The 24025-nt window shown below is 40.4% G+C and overlaps 1 protein-coding gene across 9 annotated transcripts in view; it reads left to right on the forward strand.

Moving 5' to 3' along the window:
* Positions 1 to 24025, forward strand: part of LOC144284874 (cyclic AMP-responsive element-binding protein 3-like protein 2) — a 77079-nt gene that overhangs the window by 31254 nt on the left and 21800 nt on the right. For 4 of the 9 annotated variants that reach the window (XR_013353283.1, XR_013353286.1, XR_013353281.1 and 1 more), the window contains one exon: positions 530 to 2159. The exons of 1 other annotated variant lie outside the window; for it this stretch is intronic. Coding sequence is in view for 1 of the 8 variants with exons in the window: in XM_077849986.1 (XP_077706112.1) it covers positions 530 to 688 (159 nt within the window). In the remaining 7 variants the exon portion in view is untranslated. Of the gene's footprint in view, positions 1 to 529; positions 2160 to 6974; positions 9151 to 24025 lie in introns of those variants that run through there. 4 more of the 9 variants (XR_013353282.1, XR_013353287.1, XR_013353284.1 and 1 more) reach the window with 3 other exon arrangements.

Raw genomic sequence — 24025 nt, forward strand, 5'->3', positions numbered from 1 at the left:
TTTGCAACAACATGGATGGACCTGGAGGGTGTTGTGCTAAGTGAAAGAAGTCAGACTGAGAAGGACAGATAATCATGATTTCAGTCATATGTGGAATCTACAAAAACAAAGGAAAAAAACAACATAAAGCAGAATTGGGCCTATAAATAGAACAAACTGATGGCTGTCAGAAGGCAGTGAAGTGATGATCAAAATGGGTGAAGGGGAGGAGGAGGTACAGGCTTCCAGTTACAGAGTAAATAAATCAGGGAATAAAAGACATAAGGAATATAGTCAATGATACTGTAACAGTGCATATGGTGACAGATAGGAGCTACATTTATGGTGAGCACAGCATAATGTATAGAGTTGTCAAATCACTATGTGGCACACCTGGAACTAATTTAACATTGTGTGTTAAAGTCAGGAAAAACAAAAAAAAATTATTTTAAAAAGAATCTATTAAGGGGGGGGGAGGAAATAAATAGCTGCTGGGAAGCTCTCAACAAATACTGTAACAATACTGATCTTTCTCTTGACTCCTCCCCAGCCAGTGATCATGGTAAAGGCAGCAGGAATGGTGGCGGCTGAACTTGGACAAATCTTGCCATTTACCACATCTGCAGTGGAATTTCTACGGCGGCATTCAGAAGCTCACATTATTTGTTCATGTGTTTGTTTGAAGAGGCCTTCTGTGAACAAGAGTTAATTAGTCTGGTTTCTTTTCCTTTACTGCAAGATCATGAGAGCTTTGGGGAATGCATTTCATTTCCTTGGGTCATGAAACTTAAAAATGAAGTTTATATTTAATGGATCTAGTAGTTGGGGAAATTATATATAAGCATACTGCTATAGAACAATGGCTTTTGGTCAGGAGACATTCCCAGGTAGGAGAAAGTAAAGTCCAGTTTAACAGCAGTGCAGTTTTAGTTTGCAATATATACAAATTTAAGAGACGAGAAAAAGAAAGCCAAAACAGTTTTGGACTACACAGGGAGTTGGAGAAATAAAACTAACCTGCAGGAAAGATCATGCAATTACTGTAATGAATTTCAGAAATGTAATGAAGAAATGGAGTTTGGGTTTACGGCTAAATTAGGTAGGAATCCAATAAAATTCCAAAATGATTTGAAGGAGGAATTCACTTGGTTATTTTGAAACATGTGATTAGTTAGTTTTGCTGAGTGAGTTTGCCTTCTTTTTAGAATTTGATCTATAATCAAGGTAAACCTTCTCTAGGAAAGGGTGGAAGTTCTAGCCAAATGGTGGGAGGGAACAGGTGTGGGTGGGTATGAGGGGAAGCCTTCTTGAAGGTAAGCTCCTTGAAGGCAGATCAAATATATCTGAGCTTCCCATACACCTACTAGCTCAGCCCTGAGCTCAGAAATGCTCTCTAAGAATTTTTCGATATTGATTTGCTTTGGAATTTAAGTGCATTATCTGCAAGAATTATCGTTGACATAGAATAAAATGTCCTAAAATTTTTCAAGATGAAATCAATATAGTCAGAATCCTGGGGTCTCAACTGGAATTTATCTGAGTCCAAATATCTTAAAAAGATCTTTTTTGGGGAACTACTTCTGTTTTCTGACAGCTTGTGGCCAATCTCAGATTGAAGTGGGATAGTTTCCAGGACCAATAATTTGTCAAGTGCCAAAACCTGTGCAATGGAATGGCATTCTGTCTTCTGACAGCCTGATATTTGAAGTATATGGGTCTCGTATCAGAACCGCCAGATCTGCGCTGAATGTGATCCAGGATTTCCTGAAAGTCTATGTGAGATACAGGATTTTGGAAGGAAACCATCTAGGATCTGTCAACGCTCTGCTTTCCTAGATTTTCTAATCTTTATTACCAGAAAGCAATGTGCCTGGAGCATATTTTCCAAAATCTCATGGCTATGTATAAACTATCTTCTGTTAGCCTTGTTGCAAAAGTTAGCTGAGAGTATTCTAAAAGACATGGTCTTGGGAAGTGTATTTATCTGCAGATAATATACCGCATCTTCCAGTTTACTTCTTATAGAACTAAGCGGAAGAGATAAAAGAACTGCCCCTTAAAGTCATTCATACTAGGAGTCAAATTCAAGAAAAAGATAGAGTTGGGGAAGGGGGATAAGCTATCGATGCTGGTCCTGGCTACACCCTTCATTGATTGATTAAATAAATCATTTTGCTGTATCGACTGGTGTCAGACTTGGTGGTAGTAGGCCCAGCCACACAGTGATGAATGGGACAGGCTGCAGAGGCCAAGAGCACTAGATTGTTCCCTGATCGAAGGAGCGCCACTGACTAGAAGAGTTATGGCCCCTACGGGCTAGCCTACAGTGAGGTCTGTCCATTAAGGGCAAAAAAGAAAAAAAAAATAGCTTGTTTTCTCAAAAGATTTATTTTATTTATTTTTTAGAGAGACAGAAAAAAAAAAAAAGAGAACATGAGCAGGAGGAGGAGGGGCAGAGGGAGAAGGAGAGGGAGAACCTTAAGCAGCCGTCCCACTGAGCTCAGAGCCTGATTTGGGACTTGATCCCAGGACTCCAAAATTGTGACCCAAGCAGAAACCAAGAGTCGGTTGCTCAACCCACTGAGCTACCCAGGGACCTCAAAAATTAAATTTTAACCCTGGGATTCCAATCTGAAGGATAGACCATGGAACCTAATTCAAGTCATCATTTTCTCAATTCTTCGAAGGAGGGTTGATAGCTAGCATCCTAGAAGCATAGGGGAGAAGTTAAGTCATTGCTTTTGATGCAGCTGTGGTGGCATTAGGGCTTAATTTTCTCATGAAATCCTGGATGAGGAATTAGAATGAAATAATATGAAATTATCCAAAAGGTAACTGGAAAGTTAGAAGCAAAATACATATTGAAACAGAAATACTACTTACTGCGGACTAGGACCTGTTCTAAGTGCAATATGTGTGTTAACTCATTTAATCCTAGCAAGTGGCTTCATTATTGTCCTAATCATTGATGGGAAACCAAGACACACAGTGGTTAAATAACTTGTTTGAAGGTAATAACTGGTAAAACTGGGGTTTACACCCAGGCCCTATGGATTTAGGGCCTGAGGTGTGTAACCTGAAGAGCAGCTGAGACATATGAGTGGCAGGACTGGGTCTTTGTCCCAGCGTTGGGAGAGGCAACCTGCCATTGGCCACAAGTGTCCCTAAATGTACTCCTTGTATCTACCAAAGTCCTGACCACACTCTATCTGGGACCACCCCTCAGGATTGTATTTGTCCTGAGCAACTTTGAGGGATGAGGAGACGTTTCCTCCTAAGCACAGAGCTGGCCCATCTTCTCTTGCTCTAAAACTCAGTTTTCCTCTCTGGGAACACACTCATGAGTGTGCAGGCTGCATGCTGAGGTCTTTGCAATGTTCCTGTGGAATGAGGTAGGCATGAGAACCAACATGAACCGACCTGAAGCTCTGGATGCTTCTGCCATGGGTAACCAAGTCTTAGGCCACTGACCCAGAAGTCTTGTGTCTTCTGCTGGCATCTGTGAAACAGGAACAAGCTAGCTCATCACCTTCAGGTAGCAAAAAAAATCCCAAACCATGCTGTTTCTGACACACAGATGGCAGTTATAGAGCAGAGGGATTATGCTCACTTCTGAGCTTCCTTCCCTACTCACCATCCATTGGTCCAAGGGAGCATCACCCCAATTCTCAGCGATATGGACAGAGATGGGATGCAGAAAGTACAGAGAAGCCGCAGGAAGATAACAGAGACACATTTTTCTTAAAGTGGTTCTGCTGTTTATGAACAAAACAGCAAGAAGCACACTGGAAGTGTGTGTGCTTCCTTTCATAGTTCCCAGCAAAAGTGACTTCATCCCAGTGATTTTTTGATTCCCTTCTATTTTCATCTTTTTTTTTTTTTTTATTTTCATCTTTCATTTTTATGCCTTCTCTATACTTCATCATGGGTCAGAAAGTTTATAGTTATACAAAATCATTTTTCCCCTCGTTTTTTGCAAGACCATGTGGAAACTCGGTGATCCAGGACAAAGCTACAGTTTTTAGATAAATTCCTCCCTCCAACATCACTTTATGTGGTCCTGCCTCAGTAAGCAATCTAGGCTGTGGAAGGTATTACCATTTCGCTAAATCTATTAAGTTTCCACTGCTAAGAGACATCTTTACTATACAACATGTCAGTTACACTCAACCCAGAATTCTTTAATCAAATCCCCACTGTGTGAAATACATGAAGTACCCTCTTCCTCTTTTCTTCTCCTCCTTCTTCTTCTCCTCCTCCTCCTTTTTTTTTTTTTTTTTTGAACCTTCCCTTGACTTTTTTAGTTAACTGGAAATGAGTTCAATTGTTTTTGGACTTTTCTAAAGCCACCAAGAGTGGCAAGTGTTAAACAGTTGAGAAAAGTTGGTGAGATTTCCAGGAAAGGGCACTTGGAGGTTGAAACCAAACTTGGAACACTACATTTTTTTCAGGTTGAATTTGCCCTTAGATCACCATAATACAAACTTCTCTTAACATGAGCTGAGGTTATTCACCTGATAAAATCCTACTTCTGAAAGGAATTGTACCAATACAGCTAGAAGGGGACATCCGTCATTTATATAATTACAACTTATTATTTCCCTTTACATGTTATCCACTGAAATAATGAGCCCTGCTTTGGAAACAACCTTCTAGAATCCTTTTCAGGAAATCTTGACCCCCACCCCCATATTACAGGAGGGACAGTTAAATCAAAGTGTCTTCACATAGTGAAATTTTTCAATGACTCAATTGAGATTCATAGAGAATCACCCAAGTGAAGTGACAATCAAAACCTCACATTTAATGTTTAACACATGTTAAAACATTGTAATGTTTTGTTAATAAACTTAAAACATGTTAGAGATTATATTCTAAATTGACAGTTGCTCAGCACCTATTAACATTTTGTTTGTGAACAAAATACTTTCAGAGGATTGACTGACAGATACGTATTTCATTCTTTTCTACTGGTTTTAAAATCTATCCTTAAAAAAAAATCCATAAGCAAATGACTCTACCTCAGCTCCCAGTCAGAGTCAGACAGTTTATGCTATTTTAATTTCAGTTCAAAAATAATAATAATAATAATAATAATAATAATTTCAGTTCCATGGACTGGTTTGCTCTGGCTCTTGCCCACTAATGACTAGCTTTTCTTCCTGCCAGCTATTCTGATCTATAGACATTGGTCTCATACTAGTTGCAGCCCTACATAGAAGCAGCCTACCTAGAATTTTCTGTTAGCTCCTAAAATTGCTTTAAGTTCTAATCCTTACAGATAACTGTGGATGCCAAGAAAATTAATGCCATTCCACTTTAAGTTCAGCATTAGCACAAGTCCGGGCATCCCAGGCCCCTGTGAATAAGAGCTGAAATTTACCTTACTTCAGTTACAGGGAAAGAAAAAACAAAACAAACAAACAAACAAAAAAAACAGTTTACAGCTTAACGCCCTAGAAAGCCCCATATTAGAATGAGAACAGAGCTCAATGCCTTTGAAAGCCCCATATCAGAACGTAAAAAGAACTTGAAAAATTCCTCCACCCCTTCTGGAGGTCCCCTAGACCAGCCCATAAAACTAAGCTGAAACCCCCATTGGGGGTCCAAGTCCCTGCTCTGCTGTAGGGTATACTTGGACCTAAGCTCGAGCTTCCAAATAAACTCTCGTGTGTTTGCATCGGTGTCGGCTCCTTGGTGGTTTCTCGGATATGAAATCTTAGGCACAACAAAAACCACCTATGTGATGTCAATCACAAGAATTCTTGTCACAATTCTTGTCAATCACAAGAATCAGATCAGATTCTTGGATCTGAAGAATAAAAAACTCATTACTTTTGTTTATCCATCCATCCATCCATGACTCATTCACATTTTTATTGAGCCAGAAATATGGTTGGCACAGGGAAAATGATTATTAACAAAACCAAACAAGGAACCCAGTCTCCTGAAGAGCCAGACATTGATCAAGAAATCACAGACAGGGAGGCACACCGCAAGAGACTCTTAACTCTAGGGAACAAACAGAGTTGCTCAGGGGAGGTGCAGAGGTGGGGTGGGGTAAATGAGTGATGGGCATTAAGAAGGGCACATCATGTAGTGAACACTCTGGGTGTTCTATGCAAGTGACAAATCACTAAATTCTACCCCTGAAACTAATACTACACTAATTGGTAATGATCTTGGATTCAAATCAAATCTTGAAAGAAAAAAAAATCACATGAATGAATTAGAGTTACAAAGTGAGATAACTGTCCTGCAGCAGAGATAACTGGGTCTCACAGGGCCCATAAAGGAGGAACATGACTTTAATGTACTCAACTGAGGTGCAGTTTAGAGAGCATTCTGGGGCCAGAATATGTAGGACCCTGATTGTAACCTTATGGACTTTGATTTTTATTCCAAAAGTCTACAGCCATAACACCCTGAACGCGCCCGATCTCGTCTGATTTTTATTCCAAAAGCAGTGGAAAACCACTTGCAGAATTTAAGCACCAGGGCAACATCAGCAGATTTTAGTTTTACAAGATGGCTTTGCCTGAGGCATGGAAAAGAGTTTGAAATGGGCCCTGGGGGAAAGAGCCTAGTTCTTAGGCTTCTTGTGAATGTGATTGTTGTGGAGGTTTGTTAAGAATATTATTTAGTGCATTTTGCAGTACCCTGTCAATAAGGACCTAAGGGAAAAATTGTCCCTCCTAACAAAGTACTGGGAATAAGTAGGGTAGGCCTGACCTGAGTTACTATCGTTTTTATCTTATAAACACTTGATAGATATCTTATAAGTATTTATGTATTTTATAAACACTAAGGAGATATTTAGAAATAATACAACTGATTATGCTCTCATATTCTTATTGGCTTCCAGAAAAAGCTACAGCCAAGAGTATTGGACTCCAGGGTATTACATTTTGCGCTTTCCCCATTCCTAGTTTTATCTTATCTTATAACTTATTTTCCTGTGCCTTAACTTTGCTTTTGCTTATTCTTTTTTTAAGTAGGCTCCACACCCAGTGTGGAGCCCAACACGGCGCTTGAACTTGTGATCCTGAAATCAAGACTTGAGCTGAGATCAAGAGTTGGAAACTTAACCGACTGAGCCACCCAGATGCCCCTCTTTTTGCTTAATTTTAATATTATTTTGTACCCCTAGCACAAAACACCTGTAATACTATTACACTAAACACATGTGTAGCTACCTTAGAAGACATGTCTGACCAACAGTAAAACGTGTTGACAATATACCCACCACACACACAAGGCCAAGATACTGGAAATGGTATGGGGGTATGTGGAAAAACTGTGGGGCTGGCAAGACTGGGGACCTCAAAACGGCCGACCCCAGGCCAGTAACCTTGCCGCCCTACCTTAACTTAGCACACAAAGACCTGTAACCCTTGCCCTAATCAGAATGCTGCCCTGCCCCCATCTGCCTCCCCCAAAAAACTCTTTATAGACCCCCCTACAGTTTGCTTTGGTGTGACTTCCCAGACCCACAACTTCCCCGCTCTCTTGCTCTCTCCCTCCCCTGCGGGCCATGGAACCTTGCCAGAGAGTGCATCCCATTAAAAGCCTGTTTCCACCAACTTGTGCCTGGCCTCTCTTCCAGTTCACTACCGATCAGATTAAACCTGACAAAAACCATGGTCCTTTTGTACCAAACTGCCAGTTAAAGACTGTGACAGCTAATCTCTATGTTGTTAGGAACTATATCGTTCCAAGATGTGTGAAACTGGCAGGGACATAAATTCCAGACATCATTCACTCTTGGCTTTGAAACGGGCTCATGGTATCTGGTATTCGGCAATGTTCTTTGGAATTTGTAGAAGAATCTGACCACATCTAGCTTCAGATGTGAAACAAAAAAAGATCTTATCTTATTTAGCAAAGTGATAATGCAGTGCTTTAAATATGTCCCAGCTTAGATGACACGTGATACTTTTCTCAATGGTTCCGGGGAGCCTCAGTCATTGTGATTTGATAGCACCAAAGTCAATGAGAAACAGACATGCGGAATTTGAAGCGGAAATGTACGGTCTTTCTGGATCTTCACATTTGTTTCAATTTCTCACTAATGACTCTTCAAGGCCTTGAATACATTAGTCACCCTTTTAGGCAACTTCTATGATTAAAAGTAAGAGAAGAGCAAGTAGGATGTTACCTATTCATTTGGCTGAGTCTTCGAACTCTAAAAGACGATGATGAGACCACCAGTCCATGCGGTGTCAAACTTAACAATGCAGCAGAGGCAACAAGAAACTGCTCGACCCTGGAGTAGATGTGAGTGAAGGCTCACCGGAGGAATCACTCTATACCATAATCGACAGTCTGTACACGTCACGGCCTCGGGCTTGGCTCGGCTTCATCTGGTGCACACCTGTTGGTCTCACCCAGGAATTCAAGAAGGGCACTGAACACTAGTGATGAAACTGCTCTGCGAGGATATTCTGATTGTTCCATCACATGGGCCTCTTAATCCTAGCTTCCCAAACTGTGTTCTCAGTGTGTTTCTCCAAAACAATGAGGTGCCAACCATTATCTGAACTCTTGAATACCACCTCCGCCTGTGGCTGTCCTGTTGTGGGGACACCTTTCGCAGCTGCATGCTTTCCCCGTTTCTCATTGTGTCCCCTGCCAAGTTTGGACCCCTAGAATACCTACCCTTGTCCTGTGCCCAGGCTTGCCGTGTCGGTGATTCATTCACACGGACATTCCGCTGTGGGCTCTGTTCTCTCAGGGCTCGTGATATTTACAGATATTTACATTCCTTCCCAAGCTTTGCTGTAGGCCAAATCCTTCTCCTCACCTGGTCCCATCTGGTCTACCCAGACTCAAAAAACAAAACAAAACAAAACAAAAAAATCACAACCAACAGTCAAAATAAAGGAGGAGCAGGTGGAGATTTTTCCAAGCCGAGACCCTGAAGACGAGAACTGAGGAAGACGGACTCTACATTTACTGGTGTGAGGATGAAAAGAGATACTCAGGATGATGCATATTACACACCATCTCACAAGCTTTCCGTGCCTGAAGTACCAAGCCCGTTGTTCATTCCGTGCAAAACTGTGAGACTCAGGCACTCTTTCAGAGCCTTCTGGGACAATATGGACAACATGTATAAAATATGGGATGATCACCAAAATGAACCTGATTAAACTCAAACAATGTACTTAATTTTTTTTCTATCATCTCCTTCCTAATCCCCATCTCCTTACAAAGGTGGTCAGTGATTCATTATGTTATTATCTGTTTCTCACCCCAACATTTGTATCTACCTGTATCCATCCATTAGCTTATGACTGAAACCAGGCAGCCATATCTGTTTCTACATCTAACCCACGACCGTTCTAATTTAAAATATACTTTATAACCATCTTATTATTTTCTTCTCTATAGTCAGCACCCAGGTCACATTTATATGTCCCATTGTCATCTCTCACTAGAACTAATATCATTGCATTCTGGCTAGCTTTCCCACTTGTAACTCAAATCTTTTCAATTTTTTAAAGACGACTTTTATGTCTTTGAGAGAGAGCATGAGAGAGAGTGCATGAGATGGGGCGGGGAGGGGCAGAGGGAGAGGGAGAAGCAGACGCCCCACTGGGCAGGGATCCTGACGCAGGGCAGATCCCAAGACCCTGGGATCCTGACCTGAGCCGAAAAGCAAAGGCTCAACCGACTGAGCCCCACACACACCAGGTGTCCCTAACTCTGTTCTTTTCTGAATCATTCCCAAACCCACAACAGGTAGCCTAATAGTGCAAAGCCCCAAACATCATTATGTGGTTACTTTGCTTATTAGTTCTCTTCAAAGTCTTCTCCTTGCACCTTGGATGAAATCAAAACCCTCTGAGCCAATGAAGCCTGGTGTGGTCTAGTCCATGCTGACTTCTTTAGTCACATCTAATGCTGCTCTCCTATCTATTAATTATGTTCCACCTGCCCGATCTCAATTGCTATTAAGATTGCCTATGTAAGAATTTAACCTTACAACTTTCATCAGATATGTTACTTCTTTAATGAGGTCTTTCCTGAACCTCTAATTTAAGCTAGTTCTCTCCATTATGATATTTTATGGTACATTGTCATTTTCTTTCATAGCACCTTTCCCACTTTTCATGTAGGCACTTGTTTGAATGAATACTTCTAAAGTGCTTGTCCTCTGGATAGGCTATGCGCGAGCTCCGTGGGAACATGCGTCTTTTGCTTTCTACTGTATGGCAATGGCTGGTACAGGGAATGGCACATCGTTGGCACTCAATATATCTGTCCAATGAGTGAGTGGAAATTCTGTATCTCATAGTTTATTTGTTCAATTATTCAATAAGCTATTATCTTGTATAAAGCACGGTCTTCACCTCATTGGGTACAGCAGAGACAGAAAGATGTAAAAGTTCCTGCTCTGGTGAAGCTTCTAGAGTGGGAAACCAGTAACAAATACAGAACATCACATCACATTTTAGAAAGGGACGTGTAGCAAAGAAAAAATGGAGCAGGACAACGGAAATGAGGGGTGCCAGGGAGATGGGATTTACAGTTAGAATAAATGATCAATGTAGGCCTGTTACCTCCGGGAACAGACTTGAAGCAAGTGAAGGTTTTCTAAGAGAAATTCAAGACAAAGAATTTTCTAGGCAAGGGAATGAGCTAAAATGAGTCTACGAGTGGGAACTTGTATGGGTTTCTGAGAAACAGTAAAGGAAGCAGCAGAGTGGTCAGGAAGGCAGACATAGAGGTTGTGATAAAAGAGACAAGGAAGGGCAGACAGATCACATAGGCCTTTTGACCACCATCCTCACTTTGGCTTTTATAGTGATTGAGCTGGGTGAGCCTTCAAATGGCTTCAGAAGAGTTATAGGATCTTACTTTTGCTTTAAGTGGATCGAGATGGCTGCTCCATGTAGAATCTTACAGTGGGGCATGGGGAAAGGCAGGAAAACCCCACACAAAAGGCTTCTGAAGAATTCAGGCAAGAGAAGATGGTCACCTGAATTAGGATCTAGCAGTGGAGATAATAGAAAACAGCTGGATTCTGGATCTATATTGAAGGTCTAGATAAAAGTTTTCCTTGCTGATGCACTGGATGGGGGTTTGAAAGACAGCAAGGAATTAAAGACAACTCTGAGATCTGGGGGCTAACTGGGAAGACAGCCTTGCAGTCAAGTCATAGGGGTGAAGAAGACAGATGAGTATGTTTGGGGGGAGTTGGTGAGATCATGTTTATTTGCAGAAACTGGAGGAGAGGTTACATGAGTAGTTGGATATACAATTCAGTGGGAGAATGACGAATGTGGGAGGTGTCCACCTACAAACAGCCCTGAAAGGCAGGACAGGAGAGATATCACTCTGGACCTGGACCCCGGAATGAGTGTAAACAGCAAGGACCAGGGCCTGAGCCCTGGGGCACTTCAGTGATCAAAGATCTGAGAAAAGAATTTTCTTTATAGCCCATTCTGGGTCTGAATATAATGAATCTGTTTTAAAATGGTTTTGTTTTTGTTTTTGTTTTTTTACTGGAAACTTAACCAGAAATTTTCTGAAGGGGTAATGATTTTTCCTCATAGAAATATTTTTTAAAAATCCCATAAAGACCTCATGTTTTACTATCGTTAATAAACAAGTAGTTGTCCAGTAAGAGAAGTCAAAATTCTTTTGGTTAAAACCAAATTAACAATACCTACAGTTACGACACACAATATTCTAAAGTTATTTCATCAGCGAGATAATTTTGAAATTATCTGGAGTCAAGTAATAGAACGGGAAGAATAAGATAGATACATCTATATAGTCTTCTGAATAGTAAAAAAAAAAATACTGTGCAGCCATGTTCTATTAGAAACTAGAGGAAAAAATAATAGCAAGGTTGTGCTTAATTGTAGATTCAGGTGTGTTCCAAACAACTCTGAAGGTCAATCCTGGTTCTAGATAATTCACTGACCTGAAGGAATTTTGGGAAGTTGGGGTGGGTTCAAGGTTAACAAAGGAATTCAGGCCTTTGGGTTTAGTCAGTTCATGACCCCAAGGCAGCCACCACTGAATCAATGGGGGTAGAGCTACTGGAGAGGGCCAAATTGAAACTCCGGCTCCCTGTGGCTCAGATTGTCACCCTGAAACCCGAGGAGCATCTGAGGCATGGAAACCACCCTGCTACATGCATGCCACTCAAGTGCATGGGCACTTTTTAATGGGCTCTGAGGGAGATCACTTTCCTTTTGGAACTCTGAGGTCTGGAGTTTGTACTACAACACTTCTTTGTGCTGTGTATGTCTCATCTGCTGGTGTGAGCTGAGACAGCAAGTGTTTATTAGCAAGGGATTCCAAACTCTTAGCTATCCTTAAGCAATACCAAAACTATGTGGAATGTGATCTTAGTTTCTCAATTGTACAGTTAGTTATTTCTAACTATAATATCCTTCTAAGATTTTTTTTTGTTCTTCTTGACTGTTCTTTTCCTGTTCTTTAGGAAATATAATGAAGATGGCAGAAAAATAGGAGTAGTTTAGAGTCCCATACGGCTGGAGTTGGGGCCTGGCGTGACCTCTTAACTGGGTGTGAGAACAGGCACTTTGTCTAGGAACATAAACTCCCTAAGTATTAGTTTCTTCACCTGCAAAGTGGATTAATACTACTACACTCTGGGTTAATTTAAAAACATAAAATAACATAATACATTCTAGTGCTTAGCAGAATGCCTTATACCGAGTAGGTACTCAATAAATCACTGTCCTTTTTCTCTGTTGCTACCAATCAATCTGGGCCGCTGGGCCTTATTTTCATTCAAGACAATTTACTATTTTATCAGTCTTAAATCCTGACATTTTTGTGCATTCTATTGTTTCTAAATCAACTCTACTGAGATGTCATTTACATACGATAAAACGTACTGAATTTCACCTAGGGTAAATTTTGTTGAGTTTTGACAAATTTATACACCTGGGAACCACTACAAAGATCAAGATGCATGATCTTTACATTATTCCGATCATGTTTTCTCAGTCTTTTCCAAATCATTTTCTCACTTCAGCCCCAGGCGAAGGCAATCATTGCTGTTTCCTGTCACTATATCTTTATCTTTCTAGAGATTCATTTAAATGGGAATTCTAGAGCATGTACTCTTCTGTAACAGGTTTTTTTTTCCATTCTTTCTTTTTTTCATTTCATTTTTCATTATTTTCGTATTTCTGTCGTTCGTTTGTGTGGTTGCGTACATCAGCAGCTCATTCCTGTTTACCGCTGCGAAGTATTCCGTTGTATAAACACAACACAACTTTTTAGCCCTTTGCTTGCTGATGGACATTTGGATTATTTCCAGTTTTCTGTTATTGTAAATAAATATCATCTATCTGCAAGCATTTATGTGGTTTGGTCCTATATTTTGACCATACAGATCTTTTGAAATCATAAAGATTTGCATACTATGGATCAAGATCACTGACATACAAGTTTTTGTGTGGTCCTGTATCTTTGTTTCTCTGGTAAAGGCAGAGGAGTGTAATCGCTAGGTTGTAAGGTAAGTACACGTAAACTTGACAAAGAACTGCCCAACTTTTTTCCACCGTAGTTGTACATTCCTCCCCTTCAGCAACCATACTTGGTATAGTTTATGATTCAGCATGACTGGGCCACAGGGTTCCTGGAGATCTGGTCAAACATTCCGCTGTGTCTGGGAGGATGCTTCTGGATGAGATTAACATGAGAACTGGTAAACTGAGCCTAGCAGATGGCACTCCCTGCTGTGCATGGGCCTCACCTTGTCAGTCGCAGGGCTGGATAGGAGAAATAGGCTGATCTTCTCTCAAGCGATGCAAGCCAGAGGGGCTCACCTCCTGCCTGCCTGGCTGCTGAGCTGAGACACAGGTCTTTCCTGCCACTGGAACTGAGACCTCAGCTCTTCTTGGACCTTGAGCCACTGGCTTTAGGACTAGAGGTTTTGGTTCTCAGGCTTTCAGATGGACTAGGATTGGCTCTGCTGGGTCTCCAGCTTGCTGACAGCAGAACCTGAGAATTCTTAGCCGGCCTAATCTTCTTGTACGTGGCAGAAGGTTTATTCCTTTATTTTGTCAATACTGTATTTGCAGAACAGAAAATTTTAATTTTACAAAGTCCAATTTATCATTTTTTCCCTTTTAGTTTGGACTCTTGGTGTCCCTTCAAAGAAACAGCAGACTCTGAAGATTATCTCTATGCTTCTTTCTTTTTTTTTTTTTAATTTCTTTTTATTGGAGTTCAATTTTCCAACATATAGCATAACACCCAGTGCTCATCCCATCAAGTGCCCCCCTTCAGTGCCCGTCACCCTGTCACCCCAAACCCCCGGCCACCTCCCTTTCCACCACCCCTTGTTCGTTTCCCAGAGTTAGGAGTCTCTCATGTTCTGTCTCCCTCTCTGATATTTCGCACTGATTTTCTCTTTCCCCTTTATTCCCTTTCACTATTTTTTATATTCCCCAAATGAATGAGACCATATAATGTTTATCCTTCTCTGATTGACTTATTTCAGTCAGCATAATACCCTCCCCATCCAGTTCCATCCACATCGAAGCAAATGGTGGGTATTTGTCATTTCTGACGGCTGAGTAATATTCCGTTGCATACATAGACCACAGCTTCTTTATCCACTCATCTTTCGACGGACACCGAGGCTCCTTCCACAGTGTGGCTACTGTGGACATTGCTGCTATACACATCGGGGTGCAGGTGTCCCGGCGTTTCACTGCGTCTGTATCTTTGGGGTAAATCCCCAGCAGTGCAATTGCTGGGTCGTAGGTTTATGTTTCTTTCATACAAGGTTTAAAGATGTGGCCTTTATATTCATGTTTATGATTAATTTCAAGTCAAATATTGCATAAAGTTTAAGGTAATTGTTGAAGTTCATCCTTTTTCACAACTGCAGACCTAGTTCTACTCCTGTTTCTCAAAAAGGACCTCCCCATCAAAGTACCTTGGCATCTTTGTCAAAAATCAACTTGCCACCTATGAGAGTCCCAGTCTATGCCCTTAATCTATGTTTCTATCCATACAAAAATATCACACTGTCTATATCACTATAGCTTCATGGTAAGTGCTAGTGTAATTGAGTTTTGTAATCTTATATCCGATGAACTTGCTAAAGTCTCTCTCTCTGTTTTTTGTTCTATTAGCTTTTGCTACACTGCTTAGGATTTCTACATCCTGAATCATTTTCAGGTTTTTTTTTTTTCAGTTTGTGCTTCATGTATTTTGAAGCTCTGATACTGAATGTGTACACATTTAGGATTGTTGCATCTTCTTGATGACTTAGACCCTTTATTCTTATAAAATGTTGTGACCTCATTTTGTCTGATTTTAGTACAGGCACTCAAACTTTCTTAGGCTTAGTTTTGCATGATATAGCTCTTTCACTTATTTTATGAGGTCTGCATCTTCTTATTAATGTGGATTCTTTGTAGACAACATATAGCTGTGTTTTTTAATCACCTTTTTTAATTGGTGCATTTAGACACCTATAATTCCATTTAGACAATGGAACCATAGACATGGTTGGATTTAGGTCTACCATATTGATATTTGCTTTGTGTTTATACTGTCTTTGTTCATTTTTCTTCCTTTTAAACCTTATTTTAGAGTAATTGTTTTGTTCAGGATTCCATTTTATTTGTACTATTGGCTTAAGTATACCTCTTTGTATTTTTTTAAAGTGATAACCACAGCTCTTATTCAAGGTTATCTTTTCAGTAACATTTGTATAGCAAACAGCCTTAGAGATAGTCTCTTTCTCTAAAGCAGAGGGCTGGTTTGTTTGCAAATTCATATAATGAAGATAACACCTCCTTCCAGGGCAAATGTGGGGCCTATTTGCTTGCATCCCAATTATAAAGGGTTGTGGTTTCTTCATCTCAACTGTGATACACATTTACTGTATATACTGCTTCCACTGAGATCTGCCTCTATTTTGCCCCCATGGCATTTGTGGGGAAAGGGGAACTGATTCAAATGTGAAACTCATGCTGTTTCCTGTGGCATTATAAGAAAGTTCATAGTCTTTGTTAGTCTTTATAAGAGAGAGATAACAAGGGAAAATCCAGGAGATTGAAAGTCCTGAGACCCTCTCTGAGTAAGACATCAAACTGATTTTTTAGCTTTATCTCAGCCTACAGAATGCAGACAACTGGTCAGATTCAGCAATAGAAATGTTTTAGACAGATGCAGAGAAAAAAGACCCGTGGTTACAAAAATACTGTGCAACAATCTTCGTAGTATATAGTATCTGAAAAGATAAGCATGGGGCAAGGCAGTGATATGGAAAGTGCTGGATAAAGAGAGACAGATGATCACAAATAGGAAAGCATAGCAGTGAGATGGCTGGAGAGGAAATCTGGTAGGAAGGCTGGAGGAATATATTCATTGTAAGTATCCTCAGGTACTTGGGGAAATTGATGAAGTTTTGGAATACAGGTGAGGTCAAGAGCCTGGAGCCGACGACCAAGAAAGAATTCTTGAGACGCCTTTAGTGCAAAATGATGACGTTATTAAAGCACAGGGACTGGACCTGTGGGCAAGAGCAGCAGCTGCCCAGGGCCTGTGAGGGGTGGCTGATTATATGCCCAGGAGTTGGGAGGTAAGCTAAAGGCAGATTCCACTGGGATTTTCATAGGCTAAGGAGAACCTCCAAGATACTGGAGGACTTGCCATTGTCAAGTTAAAGACTCATTTTCCCTCTAGCAAGACATTAACGTGAAGACAACTGGAAACTTCCTGAAGAATGTCACACATATCCCACTCTGGGTGGGGGTTGTTTGTGGGATATCGCTGTGGTTTTGTCCTCAGCTAGCCCTGCTCCCTCGTCAAAATGACTGATAGAAGGAGTACCTCAGGGGAAAAGAAAGGGAGAATTTGATCGGAAGGGGATGGAGGGTGCTTCATGGTCGTTCTGGATTAGAAAAAAGTGGTATTTGTGTGAGATTGGGAAGGTCGAAGCGGAGCAGGAGATTTTTCATCTCTAGTAAAGTCATTGTGATCAGACGTGGTGGGGACAGCTGCAGAGGAGCCCTTAGGTTCCAGCTCATTCTCGCTTCCTCTACTACACATCCTGTTCTTCTTCCTGACTGTTGGTCCCACTGATCAACACCAGCACCTGACCCACCACCAGATGCTCAGCCGCAGCCCACTGAAGTGGCAACGACACAGAGGCATGGCTCACCTTAGGCTTCCCTACTTGCTTGCCTTCCTTCTCACTCCCACCTGGGGGGGGGGGGTGTATGTTTGAACTTTTCACGTTACTGGTTGGTGACTATGTATTTGATCTTTTAACTGCTTTCCTGGTCCCCACTTTCCCTATCCTTCCACAGTTACGGGAGGTGTAATTTTTATAACTGAGCCCTATCCCACATTTCCTGGAGGCCTTACTGCCATAATTAAACACTGACTGTTACTTGGTTTTAAAAAAGCTAGTATTTTATTTTATTTTATTTTATTTTTTTATTTTATTTTATTTTATTTATTTTATTTTTTAAATAATAAATTTATTTTTTATTGGTGTTCAATTTGCCAACATACAGAATAACACCCAGTGTTCCTCCTGTCAAGTGCCTCCCTCAGTGCCCGTCACCCATTCACCCCCACCCCCACCCCCACCCCCCGCCCTCCTTCCCTTTCCCCACCCCTAGTTCATTTCCCAGAGTTAGGAGTCTTCATGTTCTGTCTCCCTTTCTGATATTTCCTACCCATTTCTTCTCCCTTCCCTTCTATTCCCTTTCACTATTATTATATGGTCTCATTAATTTGGGGAATATAAATAATAGTATTTTATTTTAAAATATGCTCTTTTCTTAATTCCTCATTCTACTGCTTCTTTATGAGTGTTCAGAAATGCAACAGATTTCTATACGTTGGTTTTGTATCTTGTGACCTTACTGAATTCGTTTATCAGTTCTACCATACGATCCAGTAATCATTACTTAGCCAAAGAATATGAAAACACTAGTTCACAAGGAAAGGGAAATATGCACCTTATGTTGATTACAGCATTGTTTAGAATCACCAAATTATGAAGCAACCCAAGTATCCATCAGTAGATGATAAAGAAGATGTGGTATGTATACATCATGAAAAAGTATCCGGCCATCAAAAAGAATGACATTTTGCCATTTGCAACAACATGGATAAGTCTAGAGAACATAATGCTAAGCGATAGATGTTGGGCTGGTGAGACTGGGGACCTCAGAACGGCTGACCCCAGGCCAGCAACCTCCCAATAACGCTGCCTTGCTGCCCTACCCTAACTTAGCTTACAAAGACCCTTAACCCTTGCCCTAACTGGAATGCTGCCCTGCCCCCATCTTCCCGCCAAAAACTCTTTATAGATCCCCCTGCGGTTTGCCTGGATGCAACTTTCCCAGCCTGTGACTTCCCCACTCTCTCCCTCCCCTGCTGGCCAGCCAGTGGAACCGCGCCCCAGAGCCCGTCCCATTAAAAGCCTGTTTCCGGGATCCCTGGGTGGCTCAGCAGTTTAGCGCCTGACTTTGGCCCAGGGCTGGATCCTGGAGACCTGGGATTGACTCTCACATCGGGCTCCCTGCGTGGAGCCTGCTTCTCCCTCTGACTGTGTCTCTGCCTCTCTCTCTCTCTCTCTCTCTCTCTATCTCTCATGAATAAATAAAATAAGAATCTTAAAACAAATGGCGCTGCTGGAGGAAGGAAGGTCGGTGAGAAGATCAGGTTAACTGTGAGGAGGCACCTGACATAAGGGGGTGCCATGGAAATGGGGTCCATGGGAGCCAGACTGGGGAGGGATGTCTGAGCAGAAAAACCAGACAAGAGATTCATCCTATGTTGCATGAAGCCCCGAGATACATAGCGATGTGGATGGAAGTGTTACTAAGAGAAATAGAAACTATTTTTGAGAAGAGTGAGAGTAAAAAGTACATTTTTACATATGTTGAACTTGAGAAACCAGCCATTTCTGCCCCTCCGGTAAGAACTGGGTTGGGGATCAACATTTTCCATTGATGAGAGTATGCACGATGGCAATTCAGGAAATCCGTCCATCACTACATTTCAAATATTAGACAAGTCCTGCATTTCCTGAAGTACTGCTTTGATCTGCTGCCCGCCTCTGCACCCTTGGTGATACCCACGGCTTGGAGGGTGAGATGCCTGCATGTACCTTAAAAGTCTGCTTATGGTCTGATCAATCTCTGTCTTAAGCTCTATCTGCCATTACATGCCTCGCTCAGTCTGTTTTGATGAAATCTGACACACCCCGGCACAGTCTTTGTGATTTTCTGCATGTTGTTTGACTTGCTTAAGATGTTCTTGTCCATAAAATGACATATTCCTTTTGCTTATGTTCATGCTGCATTGATATGGATATGTTGTTCATTGATGTCAGACTGCAGCCTCTTTTAATAATTCTAAAAGACATCTGAAAGATATGATGAAAATCACTTAAGTATAAAATAGGTTAATTTGCCTTTTCAAAGAAGATTTTAAGACTTCCCTTGTAAGGCACAAGTCATGCTAGATTGTGGCAGTGAGTCTACACGTACATACAAACCCCAGAGGTAGATAGATTGCTGGGTAGAATTTACTCTTGTCCTCTGTTTATAGCTATCTTTATGAGATGGTGTCTTTTCAGGCAGCCAACATCTTTCATGTGATTGATGTGACCGGGAAAATAGAAGTCATGGTTTATTAATCATGGTTGGGAGAGAACTAAGTAAAACTTAACCAAACAAAGGAAAGTCAATACACTTGAAGTCGGGCAAGCCAGACATACTCATCTGTTTTCAGTTAATTGATAATTTGATCACCCAAGCAAATTATGGAGGAAATGAGGCATTCTCTAGGTTAGACAATAATACAAAGACTGGTTGAGATGCTTCTCTTAGAAGGTCCCGTTCAATTGGAATCACGGTGTGTGAGATCTCAAAGCAACCTCAACAACCAGCTGAGGCAGCCTGTTGATTACTGGGAGCTCACACACACAGCCGAGACAGGCTGCCCCAAGCTCAAGCCACTGTTGTATCCGCAATCTAAAGAGATTAAGGGTTTTCCCAGGTTGATGGTTAGTGATGAAAATGGAACTTTTCGATAATTTCTTCTCACTCTTCTAATTTAAAACAACAACAACAACAACAAACTCCCTGGATTCTATTCAGTATCGGTGGCATAGAAGTGTTCACGAATGTAAAGTGTATATAGGAATATGTTCACAGCATGGACACAAGATGCAAACATTACCTCATAAAACTTACCTATGAAAATGCTGTATTTTTGCACATTGATGAGGTACACTAGAATGATCAAACCCCTTTTGCAAAATATCAATTGGAATTTATACGATCTGCTAATTAGTTTATAAACTATTTTAAAATCGAGTCTCCTACGTCCAGGCCTATGGGTTGGAGTTCGGAACCAGGTGGTATTCTCAGTTATATACTGCTAAGTTAAGAGGTGAATTCCTGAAGGGTAGTTTTAAGGGGTGTATCTCATTGCTTTTCATCAAACATTGATTACTGAGGTATCATCACATAAAATGGACAGATCTAACATGAATTATAAAGTCGATGCACTCGCATAGCCGTCACTCAGACCAACATAGAGAAAGTTCGTAGCACCACAAACTCTTCCCTAGACCTCTCCCATCATTACTTTCCTCCCCAAGGGAATCCCCATTCTGATTTCAAGCACAGTAGAGGATTTTTCCAGGTTCCACATTCATTTACATGGCTATCATAAACAAACCTGCTGTGAGTGTATATACACGTCCTTGGAGTACAGTACTGAGAGGAAAATGGCTTCATCATGGTTGAGAGCTAGTAGTTGACAGCCTGTAACTAAAGTCAGTTTCCCAAGACATTTCGCCAATGCAGATTCCCAAGAGCAATGCACAAGGTGCTTTGTTGCTTCAAACCCTCACTCACACTTGTTCTTATCACACGCATGTGTTTCATATTAGTGTCCTCCTGAGCCAATGGTGGTATTCATTGTGGTTTTAATTTATGTTTCCTTGATGATTAATGATATTGGACATGGATAACCACGTAAGTATATTCCTTTGTGAAGTACCTGTTCATATCTTCTGTCCATTTGTCTGTTAGATGGTCTTTGTGAAGGTTCTTTCTATATTCTAGATAAGCATATGCACGTATGTAATATATACCAATATAGATAGTATTTATACATATAAAATATGTGTATTCCTTCACACATTCCAACTCTCATAGTGGTGTCTTTTGATGAACCTAGAGGGTCATGATTTTAATGAAGCCCAGTAGGTGATTCCCATTTTATGGTTAGTAATTTTTGTGTTCTGTTTAAAAATCCTCACAAGTCCCACAGACATTGTTGTGTGTTTTATTTTAAAACTGTAATGTCAGGAGATCCTTGGGTGGCTCAGTGGTTTGGTGCCTGCCTTCGGCCCAGGGCGTGATCCTGAAGTCCCGGGATCGAGCCCCATGTCAGGCTCCCTATGTGGAGCCTGCTTCTCCTTCTGCCCTCCCCCTCTGTGTCTCTCATGAATAAAAAAAATAAAATCTTTAAAAAAAAAAAAGAAAACTATAATGTCTTACCTTAAAGTTTTAAAATTAGAATTCATCTGGAGTAGTCTTTGGATTATGATGCAAACTAGGGGTCAAGGTCAGCCCCCACCATAAATATTCAACTCATCTTGCACCATTTTTTGATAAGAAGCCCTCCCTCAAGGGCCCCCCAGACCATAAGACAGGTGGTCATATATGTGTGGATGTATTTCTGAATCTCCTATTCTGTTCCAGTTCTGTTTTACTCAAATTTTGCCCTAATGCCATACTGTATTATCACTGTAGTTGGAAAATCCTCCAACTTTGTCTTCAAGAGTGAGTTAGTCATTCCTGACTCTGTCTTCCCATATACATTTTATCTATTTTTATTTTTTATTTTTAAAGATTTTATTTTATTTTTTTAAGTAAACTCTATACCCAACGTGTGGCTCAAACTCACAGCCCAGAGATCAAGAGTCACACGCTCTACGGAATGAGTCAACCAGGTGTCCCTCCATAGAAATTTTAAAATCAGCTTATCGTAGGACACTTAGCAGGATTTTTATGGGGATTACATAGAACCTAAAGAACATTACAAGGAAACTGGTATTTTAAGATACTGAATTCTCTTACCTATTCCTCCATTTATTTAGATCTTAAAATTTTTTGTCTTTTGCTTTAACTTTATTTTGCTTTTTTTAAATGAAGTTGATTTTTTGATGCTATTGTTAATGACACTATTTTATATTTTTTATTTTCCTACTTTACATTGCTAACATACAGAAGTAATTGGTTTTTATCTATACCTTATAATAAGCGAAATTGCTATGCTAATTCTAGAAGTTGATTTGTAGATTCATTGGCATATTCTTATACAAATTCACATCATCTGCGAATAATAGCAAGTTTACTTGTTGCATCATTTGTATGCTTCTTAAATTTTCATTTTGCTGTATCATATTTGATAATCCCTTCAGCAAAACACTGACTAGCAGGAGCGGTGGTCTAGGCTTAATCTCAGTCTCGGTCCCTGAAGGACAGATTTCAATTTTTTTTTGTATTTTCTTAATGTTCAGTTTATTGGGTTGTATTTCAGTGCAATGCAACTGCATTGCATTTTTTTAAATAATAAATTTATTTTTTATCGGAAAGATTTCAATTTTATCCCTTCAAGAATTGTATTGACCTGGATTGTTTCAAAATACACTCTTTATCCAATTAAGGAATGGTATCTCTATTTGTAGTTTTCTAGGATTTTGTCATGAATGGGTGTTGAATTTTATTAAAAGCTTTTTTCCCTGTATCTACTGGAATAATCGTGGTTAATTTTCTTTTTTATTCTTTCAGCGTGAGGTAGAGGGATTTCTTTCCAGACCGAAACCAAACTTGCATGCCAGAATTAACTCCATTTTGTCATCATGTGTTACTGTCCTTATAAATGACTGCATTTTATTTGCTAATATCGTGTTTACTCACTAACTTTTAGCTTATGTTCATGAGTAAGACTGGTCTCTACTTTTTCTTTCTTGTAACTGTCAGGTTAGTATAAAGGGGTAGTTTATCCACATTTTCTATTTTGTGAAGAATTTTTGAAGATCAGTGCTATTCTGTCAAAACTCGTGGCATCCTCTCTTTTTGGTGAAGCCATTAGGGCCTCACTTGTTCTTTAACTGTCATTTAATAGACATAGAACAAATAACATAGAATACTTTTTCTTGTTGCCAGTTTTGTTAAAAGTTTCTCAAGAAACTTGACTGTTTTGTCTAAATTTCATGATTTTTCATGATTTTTTTCTCCTTTTGTTTTGTTTTGTTTTGTTTTGTTTAGAGAGAGAGAGAGAGAGAGAGTTGGCAGTGGTCTGGAGGGGCAAAGAGAGAGGGAGAATCTCAAGCAGACTCCCTGCTGACTGTGGAGACTGACATGGTGCTCCATCTCATGACCCTGAGATCATGACCTGAGCTGAAATCAAGGGTCAGATGCTCAACTAGCTGAGCCTCCCGGGCACCCTAATCCTTTTACTTTCTTAAATAGACTTTATTATTATTATTATTATTATTATTATTATTATTATTATTATTATTTTATTCATTTTTTAGAGCACTTGGAGTTTCATAGCAAAGCTGAGCAGAAAGTACTGAGAACTCCCACATACCCGCTTCCAACATAAATGCACAGCTTCCCCCACTGTTGGCATCCCACACCACAATGAAACGTTTAGGATCATCAATAAGTGAACATTAGCACATCCTCACCCAAAGTTCATGGCTTACATTATAGTACACTTTTGCTGTTGTCATTCTATAGGTTTTGACAAATGTATTATGACCTTTATCCACCATTGTAGTATCTTGCAGAATAGCTCCACCGCCTTAAGAATCCCTCGTGCTGTGCCGACTCAGCCCTCATCCCTCCAACCTCTGGCAGCCACTGATCTTTTCACTGCCTCCAGAGTTTTGCCTTTTCTAGAATGTGATACAGCTGGAATCACAGAATGAATCAGCCTTTTCAGAGTGGCCTCTTTTCATTTAGTGTTTTAAACTCCGTTCTGA

Source organism: Canis aureus, chromosome 15 (genome assembly GCF_053574225.1).
Source record: "Canis aureus isolate CA01 chromosome 15, VMU_Caureus_v.1.0, whole genome shotgun sequence".
In the NCBI taxonomy this organism is placed as follows: domain Eukaryota; kingdom Metazoa; phylum Chordata; class Mammalia; order Carnivora; family Canidae; genus Canis; species Canis aureus.